Here is a 21,723-nt window from a genome sequence, read left to right as displayed (position 1 = left end):
AAGAGATGTTGAATGGAAACAGAATGGCAGATGAAGATGCATAATGCAGGCTGGGGGAACCAGAGATTCGGTCCACGGCAGCGTGATGCAGCGTGAGGCAGCGTGTGTGTGTGTGTGTGTGTGTGTGTGTGTGTGAGTGGGGTCTCATGCAAACTCTAAACTACTTGTGGAGGAAAAAAAATAATCAAATTTGTGGCTTCAGTGGTGCTTGAAAACAGCACCCTGAAACTCTGCTGTTCTCATGCTCCGTCACCTGGAACAGCAATAAACCAGTCAGCACAATGAAGCCAGGACCTACACATACACACACACAGCTTCACAAAAATGGCTATACATACATGTATGTGCATACACAGTATGTACTGCACACTAGTATCTGTGCATGAAGCTGTGCCTGCACACACACACACGGATAAACACTGTGGACCTAATCATTCATGCAAGATGTAGTTCTCAGAATCTAATATAAACATCAATATACAACAAACTGTCTTGACTGTAATATATAATGCTCACTACATGTTTTTGCATTTCTACAAAACCTTCTACTACGTGCAAAAGCTACAGTTGTCAGATGCACAATGTAGTACATCACTTTGTAAATTAAAATTTATATGCAACTGAGTCAACAAGCTATGAGAAATCACAAATACACTATAACCCTCTGCTGCAGTACTACGAGTAGTGGTGCAACCAAGACTAAGCCACTCTCTTTAAGAGACTGCAAACAAATATTTCAACAATCATGACACAATTTAAAAAGCTTTATTTTAGAGCTAAAACTAACATTTATTTTCATTATCCGTTAATCTGATGATTATTTTCTTCAATAGAAAAAAGAAAAGAAAATGTCCATCACAGTTTCCTGTATTCCAAGCAGAGGTCCTCAAAGATTTTGTTTTGTCCGTTCAACAATTCAAATCCCAAAGATATTAATTTTACAATGATATAAAAAAGAAAAAAAACATTTGAGAAGCTGTAACTGGAAAACTGTTGGAATGTTAAAATTTACCTAAATGACTGATTAATTATCCAAATATTTGCACAATCATTTTCTGTCGAAACATTTATTGACTTATCATTTTGGCACTAGCTGATTTTGTGTTCAAGAGATCTGCAGCGCAAATAACACATTGAGTTTCTGTTAATGTATGGATTATGAGTCTGATTAATAACATCTTACCAAAGTGATGTGTCACATGTGAATGTATTTTCAAAACTGCCTTCTGCTGTTATTATTTTCACAACAAATGCTGCTACTACACTGTTACCAGGTCTGTAGCATCAAATTTAGATATATAGAAATTATTTTATAAGTATTAATATACATAGCATACATATATATATTAATATACATTCCTGCAGTCAGCATGCCAACTGCACTCTCCCTCAAAACTTGCGACATCTGTGGCATTGTGCTGTGTGACGGAAATGCACATTCTTGAGTGGCCTTTTATTGTGGTCAGCCTAAGACAAACCTGTGCAATACCCATGTTGTCTGAGCATCTTGATATGCCACACCTGTGAGGTGGATTGATTATCTCAGCAATGGAGAAGTGCTCACTAACAGATTTTGACAGATTTGTGAACAATATTTGAGAGAAAAAGGCCTTTTGTGTACATATAGAAAGTCTTAGATCTTTGAGTTCAACCCATGATGAATGGGAGCAAAAATAAAAGAGTTGCGTTTATAATTTCGGTTAGTATATATATATATATATATTCTGTTAAACTGTTTTCTTCTTATATTGCAGAGAATTCTCAACAATGTTAGGAATATAATACTGATGATATGAAATCCCTTTAATTTATATTTTTGGCCAAAACCTATCAAACGTAAGAATCTGGATTGAAATAGAAGAACCCTCCTCGTGTTGATTAAGCCCCCACATATCTTCATAAAATACTAAAGACATGACTTCCCCAACCCAGTGATGTTTTGTCTATTTAATTGGTCAAATGAAATATAGAATTAAGGTAAATCGAAAGGACTGTAGGGAATGATGAAAAGGAACACATAAATAGTTAGATGGTAAATGGACTGCACTTGTATGGTGCCTTTTTAGTCGTCCGAGCACTAAAAGCGCTTTACATTACATGTCACATTTACCCCATTCACACACACATCTATATAATGATGGCAGAGGAGGCCATGCAAGGTACCAACTGCTCATCATAAAGGAACTTATCACATTCACACACACTCACACACTGACGGCACAGCCATCGGGTGCAATTTGGGGCTCAGTATCTTGCCCAAGGAGACTCTGACATGCAGACTGGAGGAGCTGGGGATCGAACCACTAACCCTCTGACCTGCTCTACCACCTGAGCCGCAGCCGTCTCCACAAATATGATAGGTCACATGACAATGTGACAACAAATAAGAGTATATGAATAGGAAGATGTAATCTTTATTCAGAAGATATTTCATACAGAACAGCCTAGGTCTTCAGAATGAATAGCTTGTGAAGTCGATCTCATAGAATCTTCGTTCTCAGTTTGAGTGAAGTGAATGATCCTAGGCCACTTCCAACGAGCATCCACCTCAGAGGACAGCGCCTATTTTTAGGCCTGATTTCTGAGTAAGGACCCAAATGGTCACAGCATGAAGCACAATCTCTCTGCTGAAAGAGCCCTGACCCGAAACCTAAGTCACATATTCACGGCCCCCTGATTAGCTGCTCTGCAATCACAGCAAATCGCTCAGAGCCTGAAGTCATTCAAAAGCCCAAATGTCAGCGCAGCCAGCAATGTAAACTCAACTGCACTGATTTGAAAAGCAAAGAGAATAAAGACTGCATATGGACTGGAGTTTCCATGGATACTTATTTTAATTATAATATTTATTATTAGGGCAAATTTCACGGGAGGAGTTTGAGGGTGGAGGGAGAGAGCTGAGAGAACAAATATTTAACTTCTGCAAGTTAGGCAGAGGAAACTTGAGTACAAAGCCAGGTATGGTAAGTCCATTAGTATCATCATACTCCAACAATGTTCCAAGAATGTTTCTGTGAAAATACAGAAGGGAGATGGGGGAACAAGAAGGAAAAAAGTCAAAGGGTGGGAAGATGGGGTTACAGAGTTGGGAGGGAGCGTAGGAGGAAAAGCACCCTCAGATGCCCATACCCAGCGGACCTTTCAAATTCAGCCTTGTCCAGAACAGAATGAGAGAGAGTGACAGGAGAAGAATAAAGGTGTAAACTCCTCCTGAAACACTGTCAGATAAAGGGAAGACAGGAATGAGAATAATAGTGATAAATGTCACCGAGGTGTAGCTGCCTCGTTGGGTTTGGAGGTTCATGGTTATGCAGAGATGTATTGTACCTAGTGGCCATAAGAGACTTATAGCAGAGTGGACGAGAAAAAAATTGTATAAGAATACAGAGGTGGCAGATAACAGTGAAAAGTACATGTTTATTGTGTTCTGCTGGTGCTCATCAGAGGGTAAAAAAAGTGTAAAAGTGACAAAACTGCACACCCTTGCAGTAAGTCAGTTTTACTCAGAAAGAAGAAAAGAAAGAATCGCATCCACAGCATTACAAGTTTTCTTTCAAGTGTGCCTTGGTTAAAAAAGTGTCAATTTAAAATTTCACTTTAGGTTAGACACAAAGTAAGAAAAGAAAAAAGAAAGAAAATCTGAAACACCTTTTCCCCCCCTTTTACCTGACAGCAACAATATGTTCCTGCAGTCTGAGTGCTCTTTCCATCCTCTCCAGGATGTAAGCTATAAAGATCCTTCTGTACAAAGTGCCTGCTGACGGGAGCCCACAGCCACCAGCGCCCAACATTAACTTGTCAACATGACATTCAAAATGACGCCAATTTTATATTTGATTAAACTTTAATACCCAGCTGCCTCTGAATGTATGGGTTTGCGTTGGGCATGTGGGCGTATATGCATACAAGTGTGTGTGTGTGTACATATGGATCCATCTGCTTATGCAGGTTTCCCGTATTTCAAACATGTCAAAGTGTTTCCTACGTGAAGACTGCAGTGAAATACTGGTGATACAATCAAGCGAGCCGGAGCATCCCTCGTGTTGCCATCATTTCTTCCAATATATTAAACCAATACCTTTGATTTATGGTGCATCAACTGACATTCATTTTCACACCTCTAAACTGGCTGAACAAAAATAGAGTAAAAAACTAAAATAAGGGGGAAGTACTAAACTCTCTGTTTTAAAAGGTTATGTTGGGAAGTGTGATGAAAAAACATAACGAGTACATTCCTCACTGATATGCAATGAAATAATCTCCTGGGCATGTCCACTTCTCCTTGTAGCCACTGATGTTGAACAGGAGCACAAAACAGAGGAAAGCGTTGTAGTAGGGTGACGTGCATTTTCTGAAATCTTACCCTGTAAGTTAAACTTGAGGTAAATACACCATTACAACCAACTTCTTTCCACACTAATGAAACTGTTAAAAGAGATCTGCACCAATTTAGCATTGCACTCCTATAACATTCTCAAACTCATTACAGGCAGCTTAAAAAATCTAAATCGACACAGCAAAACCAGAGATATCATCATCATCTGTTTTATTCCGCACATTCATCTTCCTTGTCAGAACCTGTTGCCCACATTACCTACAATACAACACGACCGCCAACAGTTCACTCTATGGTACCCAACAGTAGATGAAGTAGTTGTATTACGCTTCCTTGACCAATAGCAAAATGCCACATAATGAATCATAAATATGAATCAATAATAATAATGTAATATATAATGATATAACACTCACATGGGCCATGGTTTTGCCAGTATATTTTGCTGATAATACTTCTATACTTAATTTTTTAATGAAGTATTTAGAGTGCTTTGAGTTGTATTTGTACTACATTTTAATAATGCCACCCGTGATCATGACAGACCACATGAACCCAGTAAAATCCAATGTGTTTGTTTTACACGAGGTTTAGGAGATTATTGTTAAGTAATAAAAGTGTTCTATGGGGAACCCTGAAGGGCAAGGGATTAGGGCGCTGATAATGAACCCCAATGCTGCCAGTTTGGGACCCTTGTTGCATCCCGTTTCCCCTTCTCTCTCCACTAAGTCCTGTCATGTCTCTACTGTCGGCTATCCAACAAGTCTAACAAAAAGATAAAAATAATGCTTAAATACAGTAAGACACTTACTTACTTTCAAAAAGGTGTTCTGCACCATCCTGCTTTGTTCTTCACAATAAGCAGGAAATATATTCTAGAATTGTAATTTCCATTTATCTTGTTCTCCAGTAGCCCATAAAACAGATTGGGCTGTTACATTTCAAATAACCTACAGTGCCTGAATTAAAACCCACTTTTAATAAGCATCAGATTCTCTTTAATGCAATCACTTATTCTTTACCCCTTTCTAACGTGCACACAGAGAAAAGGGCTGAGTGCTATTAATTATACGATTATAATGAACCATGGGCACAAACCAAGGGCTTCTGGCTTGTGTGCATCAAACCCAATAAGGGGATCAAATTTCCGATTAGCTTAACAGTGTTCTGCAGCATTCATCAGCTAATATATTCAACTCCCACACGCACTCACTCACTGCTCTCTCTCTCTCTCCTGAGCTGGTCTCGCTCCCTCCATAAGTCATACAAAGTCACACACATGATTAAATGTACATGAAAAAGAGGATAATTCAGTCTTTCTGAATTACTCACTGCTATATGTGGTCTTGAATTGGCCACAGAAGAGTTTTTGTCATTGTTTTACTTTGTATCACTCAGTACAGCCACTTCAATTAGTTGGCAGGTTGGTCAGCTCTACACAGAGTCAAAAAACAATATTTTACAAATACATTTTATCAGTCCAATAATCTGCTGTGGCAAGAAAGTAGAGACACTCTATTTCCAGACAGTCAGGCTAGTTAAAGGTCAATTTGTCTGGGGAGGATAAAGAGGGGAAGGACGTTGGATGTAAAAAGGTAGAAAAGTGTCAGGAGGGGAATATTCCATTATTACATTTGTTTCTTAACGTGCTCCAGATTGACTTGAGGGAAACAGGGCACATTCTGTTAGCCCAGGCTCAAACCGTGGCATATCAATTCCCAGACAACAAAACCTCATCTTGGAGTTAATGAAATGCACCATGCCAACAACTGTCTAATCAAAACTGAATGCTTTTCTGCAGTGCAACATCATTAGAGTCCATCAGCTGAAGTAAGCTCCGTGGTGTAATGGATCCCTAATGACGGTAGTTATCATCACCAGTGACCTCAGACCTTTATGCATCAGACTTCAATTCCCAGTTAGTTGCACTCTATATCTGTCTCATTCATAGCAAAGCTTTCCAAATGGCAAATTGCAATATAATAAATTGCTACTTGTCCTGACAGTTACACTCAATTTTCCCCAAATCAAAGCACTCACCTCAAGGCTGGATAACAGACATTAACCACTAGGAACGGCCAGCAAAGCTGCTGATAACTCATCCACACACACCAGGGGGCAGCAGACACTGAGCCCTGGGGCGTTGATGCAAATGTTTGTGCAGATAAACTGATCAGTCCCCCGCCTATAGGCTCCCCCTGGTTAATCTGCGGGTGACATCATGTGAGCGTCTGGGCCTGCCCTTGCACCTGCATGTGCTGTGACACTGGCAGCGCCTGTCCTCCATAGAAAAGTCATTAAAGACCTGCAAGACCTGGGTCCTTTCAGCTCTGGCACCGTTGGCATGGCAACAGAACCTGGAGAACACACAAGGGTCATTGACCAAAGTGGCCCAGAATATCAGATCAATGGTACTCTATTGCAACCTGGGCTTAAGCCCCCCCCCACTTCTGCTTGTACAATGTGCAAGGTTAAGATCCAACTCTGTGGGACACAAAAAAGGGTGAAAGAGTCAGGGAAAGGATCAGCTCAACATTAAAGCATGTTTTACAAACAGGTCAGTGGTAAATAAGGACAGCAGGGCCAGATGTTGAATTTGCTGTAACAGCAGAGAGAGATCTGTGCCAGCATCTTATGAAAAAGTAGTGCACACATCTAAAAGTGGAGTATTTAACCTCACGTCACTGCAGCAGAGACCTTTTAAAATCTGATAAATAATGATACTAGTAGGCAAACATACAACACTCATGTTAACTAATGCATGTACACCAGATATTCACACGTATACTTTCACAAGCATATGTTTGCATGAACGCGCTTAAATAAACAAGTCACACTCCTGCTGGTTCACATAAACATATGTGTAAACAGAACCGCTTTGTTTGTGATAATTACAGCGTTTGGTGAGGAATTGATGCGGAGGCTGTGTGGGCATAATTGCCTTGCACCTCTGTCTTAATGCAGTGTCCCACAGATAGAGGGGTGAGAGGTAGTTACAGAGAGTCAGCTCCTGCACAAGTCCTGCCTTCATAGGAGTCCTTAAGTGATCCATTTTAAATGAGAAACTCAATAAAAGAATGTGACACCCACACACTGGCTACACTTTCATATTAAAAAAGTTTTTTTATTTTCTAGTGTACATTGCTTTCCATGGATACCTGCTATAAAGACTGACTTCCAAATGTGCTGAGAGTTTCAAATCAATCCTCCAATCCAATCAACTGATTTTGCAAATCACTCTATGATTCTGTGTTCGATCTATCAAACACTTAGTCCAGTACATTAGCAGCCTGTCCAAAGGCTGCTCAGTGATCACAAATGGTCAATTTGCATTCATTTTGAATGATGTAACGAGGATTTGACTGCTCATTTACTGTGAAAACACAGCAATTATATCACAGATTCTTTGATTACTTATTGCATTAATCTTGAATATAAAATGTAATTTTACATTTTTTGACACAGTATGTAGAAAATTTAACCTCTCATGTTCCAGATTTTGAAGTTACTCTAAAGACGCACAATCAATATGCATGAGAAATTTAAAAAACAGAAATTTTCCTCATCTGTGAATGCCTTTGAAATCCATAAATGTACATACGCATTAATACTGCATGTGGACACTCTGACAGTCACAGGCCAATTAACCGTAGGCTCAGTTAACATTTTGGATTCATAAAACCCCTGAGCAGCTATCACGTGCTCTAGGAACTAAACCCAAACCCTAAAGGCCATTTTTGAAACACATGAGTAGCATTTTACAGTCTCAAAGCGCTAAATCAGCACCTCCTCCCAGTATACACTCAACTCCCAGTCAGGAGTGCATTTAGGTATTAAGCAGAATTTAGCCACCTCTTATGCACCACTTAATGAGCTCAGTGCTAAATTGCTTCCAGAGCAATTACACACACATCCGTCCTATATTCCCTAAAATACTGCTACCACTATATACACATCAACGGTACAAATCCAGACACGCCATTCCATAAGTCACACTGCATATTTTTTGAAATCTGATCATGTTTATATATTTAAAAAATCCTTACCAGTGCACACAATACACATATCAGTAGGCTTACAGCAGCAGAATTTCTCACTGATCAGCAGTTAGGGAGTGTGATGTGAACTGCCGTCTAGGGAGAGGAGAAGCATTTTGTAACGGAAAAACTGCCTCCACACACCCAGAGGTCCGTGTGCAGAAATGAGACATTGATCCATAATTGGAAGCACTCAGTCATGAAATCTAAAGACTAATTAAAGAAAGAGAGCTTTAATGGCATCCATTTACATATTCAGCGCAGTGATTCAATGCTGCTCGCTGACTTACAGCCTGTGAGAGATGGAGGGTTGATCCAGAGGCTGTTAAGGGTTGACTAAGATTGCACAATGATAGACTAACGAAAAGTGTCTGACACGTGTGACTGCATCAGCGTGAGCCGCTCGCACAACATGACGATGACGATGTTATTGTGGCTTTGCCATTGCCGACAGACACATCAGCTATAAAAACATGCAGATATGCATCAAAGTCTTTTATGACAGTTAATCAGGAATATGCTCTTGGCACAAATAGCAGTGAAGGTAGTGGAGTCAGCACTTAACTGAGTAGCAGCTTCTGTGGATGTCTTTTCAGTGTGACCTCTACAGGCCAACAAGAGCTTCTGCTGTCTCACTATCACCTGGAATCACTCCAACACACACGGATCAATTGGTGAGTGTAAATGTGCATGTACACCCATGTATCTGCGTTTACGTGTTAAGGTTTCAAGGTGGAAGAGGTGACATGTACAAAGTGTGGCATCTCATCTGGAGGCGTGAACATGTCCACTGGTCCTGCTGTGTTGAGGCGCTCAGAGCCCAGCTTTTGATACCACTGGGGCCCGCTGAGGTGTACACACTGCCTGATTACATGTCAGGACTGGTAAGTCCTGCTAAGCAGGCGCCAGGCTGCCTACAGTGGCATCCTATACTTTTCCATGCATGTTATCAGCTGTACTGCTTTCAACCTTTTGGGTTAGGAATGATACAGAGCATGGCAGAAGATTGCTTGTCAGTGTCAGCATGCACGCGTGCTGTAGTTGATTGAATCTACTTCAGCAGAGCTGCCTAGTTATGTTGCATGTGCTCAGTGCTTGAAGTGGGCCGGTATGCACCGGTATACAGTTCCGGCACCTCGACATTTTACTCTTTGGTGTACCGAGACTTTTTCTTGCATACTGGCACTTCTCCCAAGCTGCCGGTACTCTCCTCTGCCGTCTCCATCAGGTTCTCTGGGTGCTATGTGACACTGACCTGTTCCCAGTTGTCGCCTGCCCGCTAATCTCTGTGAGAGAGGCGAGGGAGAAGAGAAGCTCGAGTGCCTTTTAAGCAGCCGTGTACAGGAAGTAGCTTGTCAATGTCACTTTTCGTGAACCGACCAATCACAGCCTGGATGGGCTGGGACATTTAAAAATATTGACAGATAGGTGTCATTTACACTGGGGACGCTGAATACATGTCAGAATCAGAACATCTCCATCACTTTTTGAAAGCTTTTGTTAAAAATGTTCCGAAAAACAGCTTGCAACAAGAAATGTTAAATAACAAATGAAATGATGCACAATAAGAAAACAAAACAACAAGCTGCTGATTACTGCATTATATTCCATTATATTTTTATATTTTGAATTGTCACCTGCCACCTTAATTTTGTTCCCCTTCATATAAATAAAGACATTTCAATCATAAATTAGTGCAGAAATTAAGTGTGTTATATATATATATATATATATATATATATATATATATTGAGGATATTAAGGGGGGGGAGAGTACTGGCACCTATTTTTTTCCCACTTCATCAACATCTGTTTCTTTGAGCATGTGCCACCCACTTCCTGTATTTTTTCTCCAAATACTGCGTCTATACCTTTCTCAACAGCCCTGGGCCTGTTTTAATAGGTTCATTTAAATATTTCTACTGTACAGGTTAGAGAAATGAGACAGCGTGGTGCCAGACCAGGCATTTCTTTAAGTGGAATAGGCTTCGATATAAAAGCCAATCATCTTGAAGGCCAAGCTAAACTCAGGTTAATTGGAGCCAACTGCAGGCCAAGATTCCTTTTGCCTGTTCAGTTAGATAAATCTGTGGGGAAGGAGCTTTTGAGAGAAATCTGAATGGCAATATTAAAGACAAGTGGAGCTTTTTCTCACTGCTCTGTTTTGGTTCATCAGAAGACAGTGCTGAGGGAAAACTCATTACGATGCAATCCATACTGAGTACTTGTTCAATAGACACTACAAAGGTGTAATTAGAAGGAAAACAACTAGTATGTTTGTCAGAATGCCTGTGGACAATTGCATGTTTTCATCTCAAACCACTTTACTTCCCTGGCTGAGTGCTACCTGCAGCGAGCACATCAACAATTTTGATCTAACCACAGGTCTAAAGTGTGTCTGTCTGCACAGAAACCATGAGGATGTTTCTGCAGAGAGTACAGTCATATATTTATTTGTGGGAGGAGAGCATGAAAAATAAATCCATGCTGTGCTTATTTGTAGCCTTTGTTTCACACTGAAGCATTTCAAAACCAAACCGAAAGATCCTGATCCTTCATAGTCAGATGCAGATCAGAGATAATTGCAGAGAGGAATTGGTCGGTTCCATCCAGTTGTGTAGTTAGAGTACTCTTTACTAATCAGTTTAAAACGTACTTATTTAGTCATTTGTTAATTAAATTTTTTGAACAAAATCACAGGCACATGTACAGTTAATAAAAAAGACTAAGTCACTATTACTTATTATTACTGTGTCTTCTGCCAAAAGAAAAAAAAACTTTAGTTCCCAAATTATAGTGTAACTATTTTATAAATTTACCTACAGGTGAATACTTTATTTTACAGTCCAGAGTTTTGTGCTGATGGTGGTCAGCAATTAAATCTAAAACTGCCGTAGCCTACAAGAAAACTGGAGAATTAAAACAAATTTATGTATTGAACTACAAAATACTTTTACTTGTTATGTTAAGTATTTTTAAAAAACAGAATTGCACTGTAAGTACCTGCCAAAAAACAAAACAAAACAAAAAACTCTGGTAATGCAACACTCCAAACACTGGTGGCCACAATCTAATCCTCAGGGGGATTAACCTCTAAGAGCAGGGTATACACTCATAAACCTTTTAAATCTGAAACACATGAACTCTGGGACACATGCGAAACCTCAATCTGTCTCTCCTCGGCACATACACCATCTACCACATTGTGCCGGCCAAAAACAAAGTCTCATGGATAGCATCCGCCATGGCGTGAATTGACGGAATCTGAGCTACTATGCAATCAAACTGCTCCCTTTATCACTGACAAGCCATTTAGGTCACCATGTAAAGCCAATGTGATATATGAATAAGTTTTACACTTTGACAGTGGTTACCTTCACAACATCATGGTCACTTGGCGTAGATACATACAGTACAGATTGGATCTTGACTGAACTGGGAAAAAGTGCAATGAGACTCACTAAGACACCATTTCCCCACATTGTTTCCTTGGCAATGGAACAGAGGGGCAGCCTGAACAGCCAGATGTAATCTGGGCTGACTGCTGTAATCAGCTGGATGTCCTGGTGAGACGCAGAATATACCACATCTCTGCTCCGGTCCTGATAAAGGAAACCAAACCACATCTGTTCTATTAAATACAATTTGAATGTTCCTTTCTCATCAACCTTCAATATGGGACCTAATAACACCCTCAGTGTTCACTCCATCTTGATCAAAAAAGAGCTAAGTAAAAAAGCTGTGACACGGCTGTGCTGTCATACACAAGCACCGATCGCACAGTATTTCCATTATTAAGCAATGAACAAGAAAGTAGAACCGTGTAGACAGTTTGTATTGGTAAATACTGACAATGAGGCTCCAGTGAGAGTGTTTATGGTAAATGGAGACCAGTGGGAAAAGGGCTGATTCATTATTAAGGGTGTTAGCATTAAGACTGTCAAGTTAACATTCCTGTTTGCCCCTAATGTAATTGGGCCGTTTCATTTCAGCCTTGATTTATTCAGCATTATGCAGTATTAAAGCCTGCGTGTGGCTCATTCTCAGGGCTGCTGCACCTTCAAAAAACTTGGTCCATGGAAAAAAATCAAGAGGGCTTCGCACCTAATTTCAAATCAAGTTTGAAATCAGAGAAATAGCCCTGAACTGTTCATGTGCAGTCCTGAAAAGAACTGACTGTTGTTCTTTGTTCACCTTAGGTCACCTTGTCGTGCTTACTGTAACCAGACTTTTTCACCTCTCTGGAGCAAAGTGCACAGGCACAAATTTTCAGAGACCCTAAGATATCAAAGGAAGAATGATACATCCACGTTTGAATATGATTAAATTTGTTGAGGGGCCTTGAGGACTGAAAAAGCTATCTTGGGTCCTTTGTTTCATTGCAATTTTGACATAAATGTCACAATCTATAAATAATTATGTCCTTAAAGGTTCTCTAGACTTTGAAATTGAGATAAATTGTGAGGTCGCTGCCAAATCTCACCCGTTATTACATAGCTGCATGATTTCTTTCCCTCTGGGATCCTAACCATTCACATTGATGAGATTTACAAGCCTGCTTTAGAGGAAAACCCATGTATCTTTATAGCAAAATTAATGCACGTTGAATTTAATTACATTAATCTGAATTCTATGCAGATTTGATTCAGACAATGTAGAACAGGCCATGACGAGGCTGTTTGAAGTTTGGGTAATTAAAAAAGATATTAAAATATATATGTCCTCCCCACTTGGACTGGCTCTTTTGTGGAGTTGCTGGTAATGAGTGGACTGCCTGCTGTCCCTCTTGCTGGGTGTGGTGCAGGGGATTAATGAAGTGGTGGCTCACAAGGGAGATCCATCTGCACCCAGACAGTCTTAATGAACTACCAAGGCCCAGACATGGCACTTTTACTGAGGGCCGCCACTTATGGCTTATGACATGCTGAGGAAGCAGGACTGCTTTTGTTTTGAATTGGCTCGCTTTTAATGGTGACAAAGTGAACTTTTCAATCTACCAGAGTGCACTTCAGCCAGTATCATGTGTACTCCACGTAGCACTTTTGTCCCTTTCTATAGGGACTCATTTTGAATTCTTTGATGTACTGTAGCACCATCACTGAAAATCTCAACCTGTCAAAGGAAGGGTGACATGTTCACTTCAAAATATGATGGAAGGTAAAATAATCTGCATGTAGTATACTATGGGGCTGCAAATGCACAGAGTGTCATCTGTCATCGTGCAGGTGTATAGAAGGAAAACTATATACTCATGAACTCTCAATTGTTCATTAAGTATGTATATGACATAAAACAAACAGCATACAACCAAATAGAAATTAACAGGAACTGTTCGCTAAGCCCGTTAGTTTTATTTTGTGTCTGTTGAGTTTTTGTGTCAAATAAGTTTGGTGAAAGAGAGAGAAACAAGGTATACGTTAATTTTATTATTTTTAACAAAAACAAAACAACAGACAGGGTCATCATAGGTGAGATGGAAATGCTTGACACTGTATAAGAAAGGAAATTTTAAAAAAGAAGAGGCTGACTTACATTGAAATGTAAAGGTCTGGGGGTCCTTTATGCCCATGATTGTCCATCAAAGTCATAGGTTCTTATTATCTGTGACTTTAGCTCAGCCAATTTATTTTTCTGAGAAGAAAAATGGGTGTAAGAATATTTCCTTACCTGACATTTTGTGCATTTATTTTGTTTATTTATTAGACTGAAAAAAATAAGAGAGCTTCTGTAACTTGGCAAACTTGTTGCTCGCACACATCTCCCATCTGAAACTACAGCCTGAGCTATACTATCAGACTATCGCCTCTTGAGGTACAAGTGGTATAACAAGACAGGAAGGCCTAGGCTAGCTGGTTCTTTAGTAGATATCTCTGCAACACAACACACCTCTTTGGCATAACGTCAGAACTTCTTCACATATTGTTGATAACATTTTTTAATGTTTTAAACTAAAACTCTTACATGTTGCACTGTGCGTATGCAGTACAACATGGAGCAGATCTGGTTTTTAATTTAACATCTCATGACGAGCTCCTGGACAGCTAATAAGTCATTATTGAATGCTCAATAGATTTCTTTCAGTAAATTTAAAAAAAGAACTGACATCAGCTGTTTGGTGGAGTTCAGCTCTGTTATTTTCAGTATACGCGTCTTTACAGCACCTTGATGAAAAACTGTCAACACAGTATTGCTTTGATTAGGCTGAATGCCGCCAGTCTGGGAAAGTGTGCAGGTTTGCATTACCATAGGAAAATTCAAATGTCTGTAGGGATGAGAAACCGATTGAAAATATGTCATAACTCTGAAAAGAATGTTTTGTGTGATGAAAAATTCATATTGTTTGATGAAAACTGACATATATGTATATTATGTTTAGCTGTGAAGCATATATGTCAATATAAAAGTTTAGTATAAGCAAGCCAAAGGAGTTTGCAAGTGAAAAATAGCAATGTCTATTTTATTTATTATTTAAATGGGTATTTACAGCGAGTCGGGTGTGGTTGGAGCATCAGCTGTAAACGAGAAGAAAGAGATGGCTCAGCTGGCCAGGGTGAGCAGCTTCAAGTGACTGACTGAACCTGCACATAGAGTACACCTGACCCATCGGCAACACTGTGCTCTCATGCTTGCAGTGAGAGCCCATCATGGCACACATACACACAGGCCTAAATTAACAGCCCCACAGACATTATTCACTGACACTTAGTCCAGTCTACAATCCAAGGTCCAGTGGTTGTGCCAACGATCCATTTGTACCACAGCTGACAGTCTGAGCTCCGATTCCAATTTTCAGTCCAAGCGTGTGTATGTGTGTATGTCAAGATGAAAATCCAATCTCACTGCAATCATGAGAGCAGTTAGCACATATGTGTTTGCTGGTGTCATTAGCTGACTTACTAACAGCTGCTCATCTTGGGCAGCTGGGTCACTCTGACCCTTCCATACACAGATATTTACTTTATGTGCAAACCATGCACATAAAGTACCAGCTGAAATTCTAATCTAAAAAGTATAATATATATATATATAAATATTTTTTAATTAATGGAAAACTTGAAAATATTGAAGGAAAGTCTGAGAATATGGAATAGATATAAACCATGGTCAGAATAGTATTTATTTCATTATCAGATTGTGAGATTGTGGCTGTCATATTTCCCATTGCAACCCTTTCTCCTACTGTTTATACTATGGTTCAGTGTAATATGTTTTGGAGGAAACACAATTACTGTGGAGATAATGTTCCCTGAAAACATTTTTCTTGTCCACAGAGTGGAGTGGTTAAGCATATAACTCCGGAGACCGGAGTGTACATGCTGCATGCTGCATCCTGCATGTGGATAGGTTTAAACTACACAAATACTTTGGATTAAGTTATGGAAACATAATGGTTTTGGTTAAATATTGAAAACTATCAATTAAATTGACTATCTTTCCCCATCTTTAACCAAGTGCCTTAATATGATCATACATAACCTTTAAGACTTTTATCATGCTTTGGTTGCCACAAACTAATATTGTAGACAATGTAAAAAATCATCTGGGTCATGTACTACTGTAGCTACTGCCAATACATAGTTCTATAGTCAGTTAACATTTGTAAATTAGTACTATACGCTTAACTACTGTGTGATAAGCTAGCATTGCATATCTAAACCAAAAATGGTGCCAGTGTGGTGTCACCAGTCTGTTTCATTCAATATTCTCAGATTTGGATTCAATATTATATTTTTATTGATGTTATGTTCTATAACGTTTTCCATGACATTTTTCCACAAATAATTTCCTGAACAACATGCCATAGAACTATATGTAAATATGATATGATATGTATGATATTTAAATGTGTGTGTATATATATACACACATTTTTTCAGAAAATGCAATCTAATAAATTAATTACGTTTAGCTGTCAAAAACACTTTCTAGCCAACTCCATTGTAGTAGTGTGGGAGAGATGTTACAAATGAAAAACATTCCAGTGCTGTGATTTGATAAATATATTTAAGCTCATATTTACATTATATTTATTAAATGTTTAAAAACAATGTCAGCATCATTTTAGTCTCTAAATGTTACCCCAGATTGCACCTGAGCAAAAAAAGTTGCAAAAACGTATTATATACTGCAGGTGTAAGCAGTCTAAACTTATCAGCGTCTCTTATCACCAGTGATGGTGTATGAAAACACATGGCGGTTGCTCACAATCAGTAATTCACCCTTTTAAATGTGCTTTTGTTTAGTTTCACAATTCCTTCTGCTTTCCATACAAGCAACGTGTTTCCTTGGCAGCATCCCGATGTTTAAAGCGTCTCTAGCTGTGCATGACTGGTGATGGTGTGATCTGCTAAATAATAAACTGTACCCTTCCCAGCTATGTGCACAAATTTTCTTAAAAGATTTGTAGGAAGAGGGGCTCTTTAACCAATGTTTGAAAACTAGTGCAGATCTCAGATGTGGATAATTGGATAATCTTGTTCATCGTGTTGTTAAAAAAACAAAAATTAAGATGCACCTACAGCATTCACACACCTCATCATGCTCCTATCATCAAGGAAGCAGCAAAAAAGAAGAAAGCAGGCTGAATGACAGATGAGATAGCTATGTCTAATCCGCTTCTAAAAGAAAGCTTTATTGATATGACTGGGAGCGGGGAGGACAAGACGAAAGAAAAACTGGAGCATTGTGTATTGTATAGCCATGACGGGGCGTCTGTGGTCTTCTCTGTGAAGTGGCTTTGACAGCCTTGGGGATTAAGGAGCAGTCCATCGTACATGGTCCAAACAGCAGGGATTAGACTAAATACGCTCACTCTTGTCTCTGGCTCCTTCACTTAGTAAATCAATAAAACATGATTTTACTACAGTAAAGGAGCATCTGTGTCTGAGTGTATGTGTGTATTGGGGGGGAGAAGGTGAGGTCGTAAGAAAATAACCTGCATAAAGCGGGAGAATGGCTCCAGAGGGAAGGAGGAGCCAGCTGCCAAGTGTTGCTGCTCACTGCTGCAGTTTGCTGAAAGCTCCTTTTTATGTTGTTCAAGATGCTGCAGCTCCACTTACTGCCATGCACAGACATGATATATAACATCCATGGGAACGTTATAGTTAAAGGCCAATAATTCAACTTGGACAAATGTGGCCAGCCCCCTCACATATTCAAGTTAGCAATTAGTGTTTTAGAATTTTAAAACAATATGTTACTCCACAAAAAACACCTTTAAACATGTTCATGTTTACTGCATTTCCACCAGCGGCCAAAGAGAACCAAATGGCTTTTAGTATTCAGGCTTCTTACTCAAATTATATAAAACCAAATCTAAAATCAGACATATCAAATCTTATGTACTCAAATTATCTTATGTAAGAAATCATTTTCAGCTTAAAGTTTTTGCTCCTGATGTGAGTCTTATTCAGTCACTACAGTAGCTACAGATATTCTGGCCGTTATTTTTAAGTCAATAAAAAGAGCAATGAGGATGAGGCAGACACAAACAAAATGATTACCAACAGCATATTTTGCATCCCTGTATATTTGCAGGCAGCCAAAACCTTTCTATTTATAAGACTGAGCTGTCAAAAGTTATTATACGAGTGAATGGAAGGTCTGAAAATAAGTTTCAGTGCGGAGGCGACTCTGAGCTCCTGGAGCAGCTCATGTTTGAAACCGACTGTTGGTAAAGTCAAATAAAGTTGTACTGTATGTTGAGATGTTGTATGAGAAGTGAACATTTTACACCCACCTAATAATATGCCACTGAGATCTGAATGTAGTCATCAGCATCTGGCGCATCACAACCTAGCTGCTGGTCTGAATGTAACTGTGCAGTATCACACAGCAATCTACTGTATTAAAGAAAGTCCTAATTAGCTGCTTCTTATTTTACAGCCATAGCCGTTCAAAGGAAGGCACAGTTATCTTTAATGTACGTGCTGTAGCATTGTAGTCACTCTATAATCTTTCCTCATAGTGATCCACTAATAGCAGCATGTCTTAACAAATCAGTGGACAAACAGATTGATATTCTATATGTTTCATAGACACTACACTTAAATAACCCCTCTACAGCTTTCATTATAAAGTTGCATTTGCAATGTCAAATGTCCTGTTTTCTTAAGTGAGTGGTTTAGAATTTGCGGCACGAAAGCCAAAGTGGATCTTTCCCAAACCCTAAATCAGCCTCTAATCCTTAAAATGACACCTGTCACTAGAAAGTTAGATCTATTAAAACTACTTTCTGATCCGAGAAGGAACGCACAAAAGCCTTCAATCAGAACTTAATTAACACAGCAACCTTTTTACCCAGTGTTGGCAATCACTTGCCTATCTGCCAGATTAGTTTAAGGACATGAATACAGATAGGAAATGACCAAAACAACTCTGAGGGTATGGCAGCAGAAAAAAACTATGCAAATAAAAAGAGAGAAAGGGGGACGTGAGAAGAAGGTCTATTAACTTTGCACCCCCCCACAGTGGTCTCAACATGGCCCATATCCCATGGCCTTTATGTCAAGTCAAATGTACCATTTCAGTAGAGGGAACATAACTTAGAGCACCAATAACACTGTATGTTTCAGTGCCTGTGTGTTTTGCAAAATATGAACGATCAGCTTGAATGGTGGTAATGTAACAGACTGTAAAAAAGTTTTAAAGAGATTGAACCACTACTCAAGGCAATAGTCGGGTACCAGAAAATTGAGAAAATGAGAATTTGTAGCAGCTGTAAAATGTATTCAAATCTTAGTGTGGGCTTTTTTTTCCTTTTTTTCCCCCATAAACTGTAAAGTTTATATTAAAAAAGCATACATTTTTCAATAACAAAACAATCACTTCTGCTTTGTCGAATAAATGTGAAAATAGTGGGCAGTAGGAGACTAAAATCAATAAGGAACTGACGAATATACTGCAAATACATAAATGAAAGCTGCAATAATTAATATTTTTATATTAACGATGAACCTTTTTTTGATTAAATGGAAGACATTACTAGGTGTAATGTGAAAGGGGTCACCAGTATTGATGAGCCCACAGAGTATTATCATCTTATTCTGCAGTTCCGTTCATCTCTGGGAAGACTTTTAGCATCTTTCTATTGTTTTGGTTTTACGGCTCAAAACTTTAATGTTTTGATTTACTCTCACTGCTCTTATCAAAGTGATTTGCAGCAGCAGCAATGGGCCAGGCAAATGTTGGTGTATGATGTAAAAATTCATCTGCTGACCTTTGCTGATCGTAGCTGGACTCCTTCCTGCGGCAGTGGAGAGTCACCACTCGGTGGCCTTCACTCCTCACATCCTGGCTAACTATCCATTGAGTGGGGTTGCTGGGACGAGCCCCAAGAAACGTCACTCCTTCCTTCAACTTCACCCTGTGGAGAAAGAAAAGACATGTTTAGGTATAAGGCTGAAGGATTCTCCTCTGTTACCAAGAAGATCCTCATTCCAGAGAATCATTGGATATATCCGGCTGATCCATGCATGGCAGCTGAGCACAGACAGACAATGATTTCTTTTCATTCTGTCTAGCAATACATTATCTGGATGGTTCACTGCACCATCACGTCTTATCTTCTGACCCAGCTGTTATCTTGGTTTTGATTACACTGTTTTTCTTTCCCAACAGGACACTGTTTTAAACACGTGTGTTATCTTATGTGTTCCACTAGTCAATCAAAACACAACAAACACCTGCTGTTTCAGTGTTCAGTTTATACATCCTAAGCAGTCGGATAGGTGATTGTGTGTGTATGCCTAAAGCTCATTGGTTCTGAATCCAAATAGAGAGTATCAGAATTAACCAATCAAAAAAATAACTCTCTCTGACATCCATGGTGAATGTGCTGCCAGAGTGACATGTGACCATCCCATTATGCCACTACTCTTCCTCCTTTACCTCCCTCAGTAATAGATTGACTCTCTCAGTCTGAAAAGGATATTATGAAAAGGTTTCTTTGACTGCGGCAAAATGACAGCATAAACGTCCTTGGCTCTGTGTACTACAAAGGAGAAAATATGTAAATGAAAACCTCCCTTAAAGGTAAACCATATTACACAGTACAGTATAGTCACCGTACAGAGATGGCTCTGAGGGGAGAAAGTGTTGACATAAAATAGATTTAGACTAACACAGCATGGAACATGTGTGGTTTTGTCTGAGGGTGACAGTTAAGTTCCAGGATTGAAGAGAAGATTCAATTAGAAAGAAAGACCCAACCACTTTCCAATCCATACCAGGTTGGCAGATGAGGCCAAAGATAGGACTTTGCTTTCATCTTGAATTTGTTGCTGCACTTTAACATTCACTATGCGATTGCCTGTCTGTATGCCAATGAATACATCTGCCCCCTCCAGTCAGGCTTTCTTTCTTTGATGTCTTATCAGGTTGTGAAGGGGACTATGTGTGAAGTGAAAATGTGTAATATGACAGCTGGTATGCTTCCCCTCTTTATAGGAATAACGATAAACACTACACCTAAGGGACACTCTGAATGTGTGTGGATATGTAGGTGTTTTTGTGTGTGTGTTCTCCTAATGTATATGTGTGTAACCATGTTTATGTGTTGCAGTCTTTCCACAATGTTGTATGTATTTTTGCCAGCTGCTTCCCTTTTTGTTGTGTGTGTGTGTGTGTGAATGGAGATCTAACAGACATTGATAGATTTTGTCTGCACTGACTGTCTTTCTCTATGACTACTACTACTTGCAAAAACTGAGCAATTGTCACACCCAATGGTTATTTTTGCCCCACGTCTATCAGGTTGGGCCATTATTGAGCTGACATTGTGTAATCTGAATTCAGCATTAGACAACAGAGCAAACAAAAGAAGGTGAAATCATTGCTACAGTGTGTAAATAAACTGGTGGTTTGACTCATTTAAAAAGTAGACTACTGAAATAGTTGAAAAATAACCCTGGTGATGTCATTGGGGTAAACTGAGACTACAAATATTTTATAGGCAGGCTGGACACACAAACTTAGCATGGAGGCGTTAAAAGGCGTCTGGGTAGGTGGAGTCTAATGAAAAGATGTTGTTGCATTATGGGAAATGTAGGGTCCACAGTTTTGTTGTTTAGTTTTCCCCCATTACTTCCACTGGTTGTTTTAACGATAAAAAAAGAAGAAATAAAAAAAAATTCAATTAAATATATATATATATATATATATATATATATATATATATATATATATATATATTAAAGAAATATTCAACTAACTTGTCACCATAAATTACTGTATACATTTGCAACCACAAGTACCCAGTGTTCACCCACACCTAGTTGGCTAGAAGGCTTTATTTATATTCCCATTCATCCTCCTGCCTGATAGCAACAAGAGCCTGCTTACTAAACTTAA

General features: G+C 39.1%; 1 protein-coding gene across 1 annotated transcript in view; it reads right to left on the bottom strand.

Moving 5' to 3' along the window:
• Nucleotides 1-6,596, bottom strand: part of LOC123960964 (transmembrane protein 132C-like) — a 51,202-nt gene extending 44,606 nt beyond the window's left edge. The window contains exon 1 of the mRNA XM_046036025.1: nt 6,377-6,596. Within this exon, the coding sequence (XP_045891981.1) occupies nt 6,377-6,438 (62 nt within the window). The 5' untranslated portion in view covers nt 6,439-6,596. The remainder of the gene's footprint in view (nt 1-6,376) is intronic.
• Between the last annotated feature and the right edge of the window lie 15,127 nt (nt 6,597-21,723).

Source organism: Micropterus dolomieu, linkage group LG21 (assembly GCF_021292245.1).
Source record: "Micropterus dolomieu isolate WLL.071019.BEF.003 ecotype Adirondacks linkage group LG21, ASM2129224v1, whole genome shotgun sequence".
In the NCBI taxonomy this organism is placed as follows: Eukaryota; Metazoa; Chordata; class Actinopteri; order Centrarchiformes; family Centrarchidae; genus Micropterus; species Micropterus dolomieu.
This window is presented reverse-complemented; position numbering and strand designations above follow the sequence as displayed.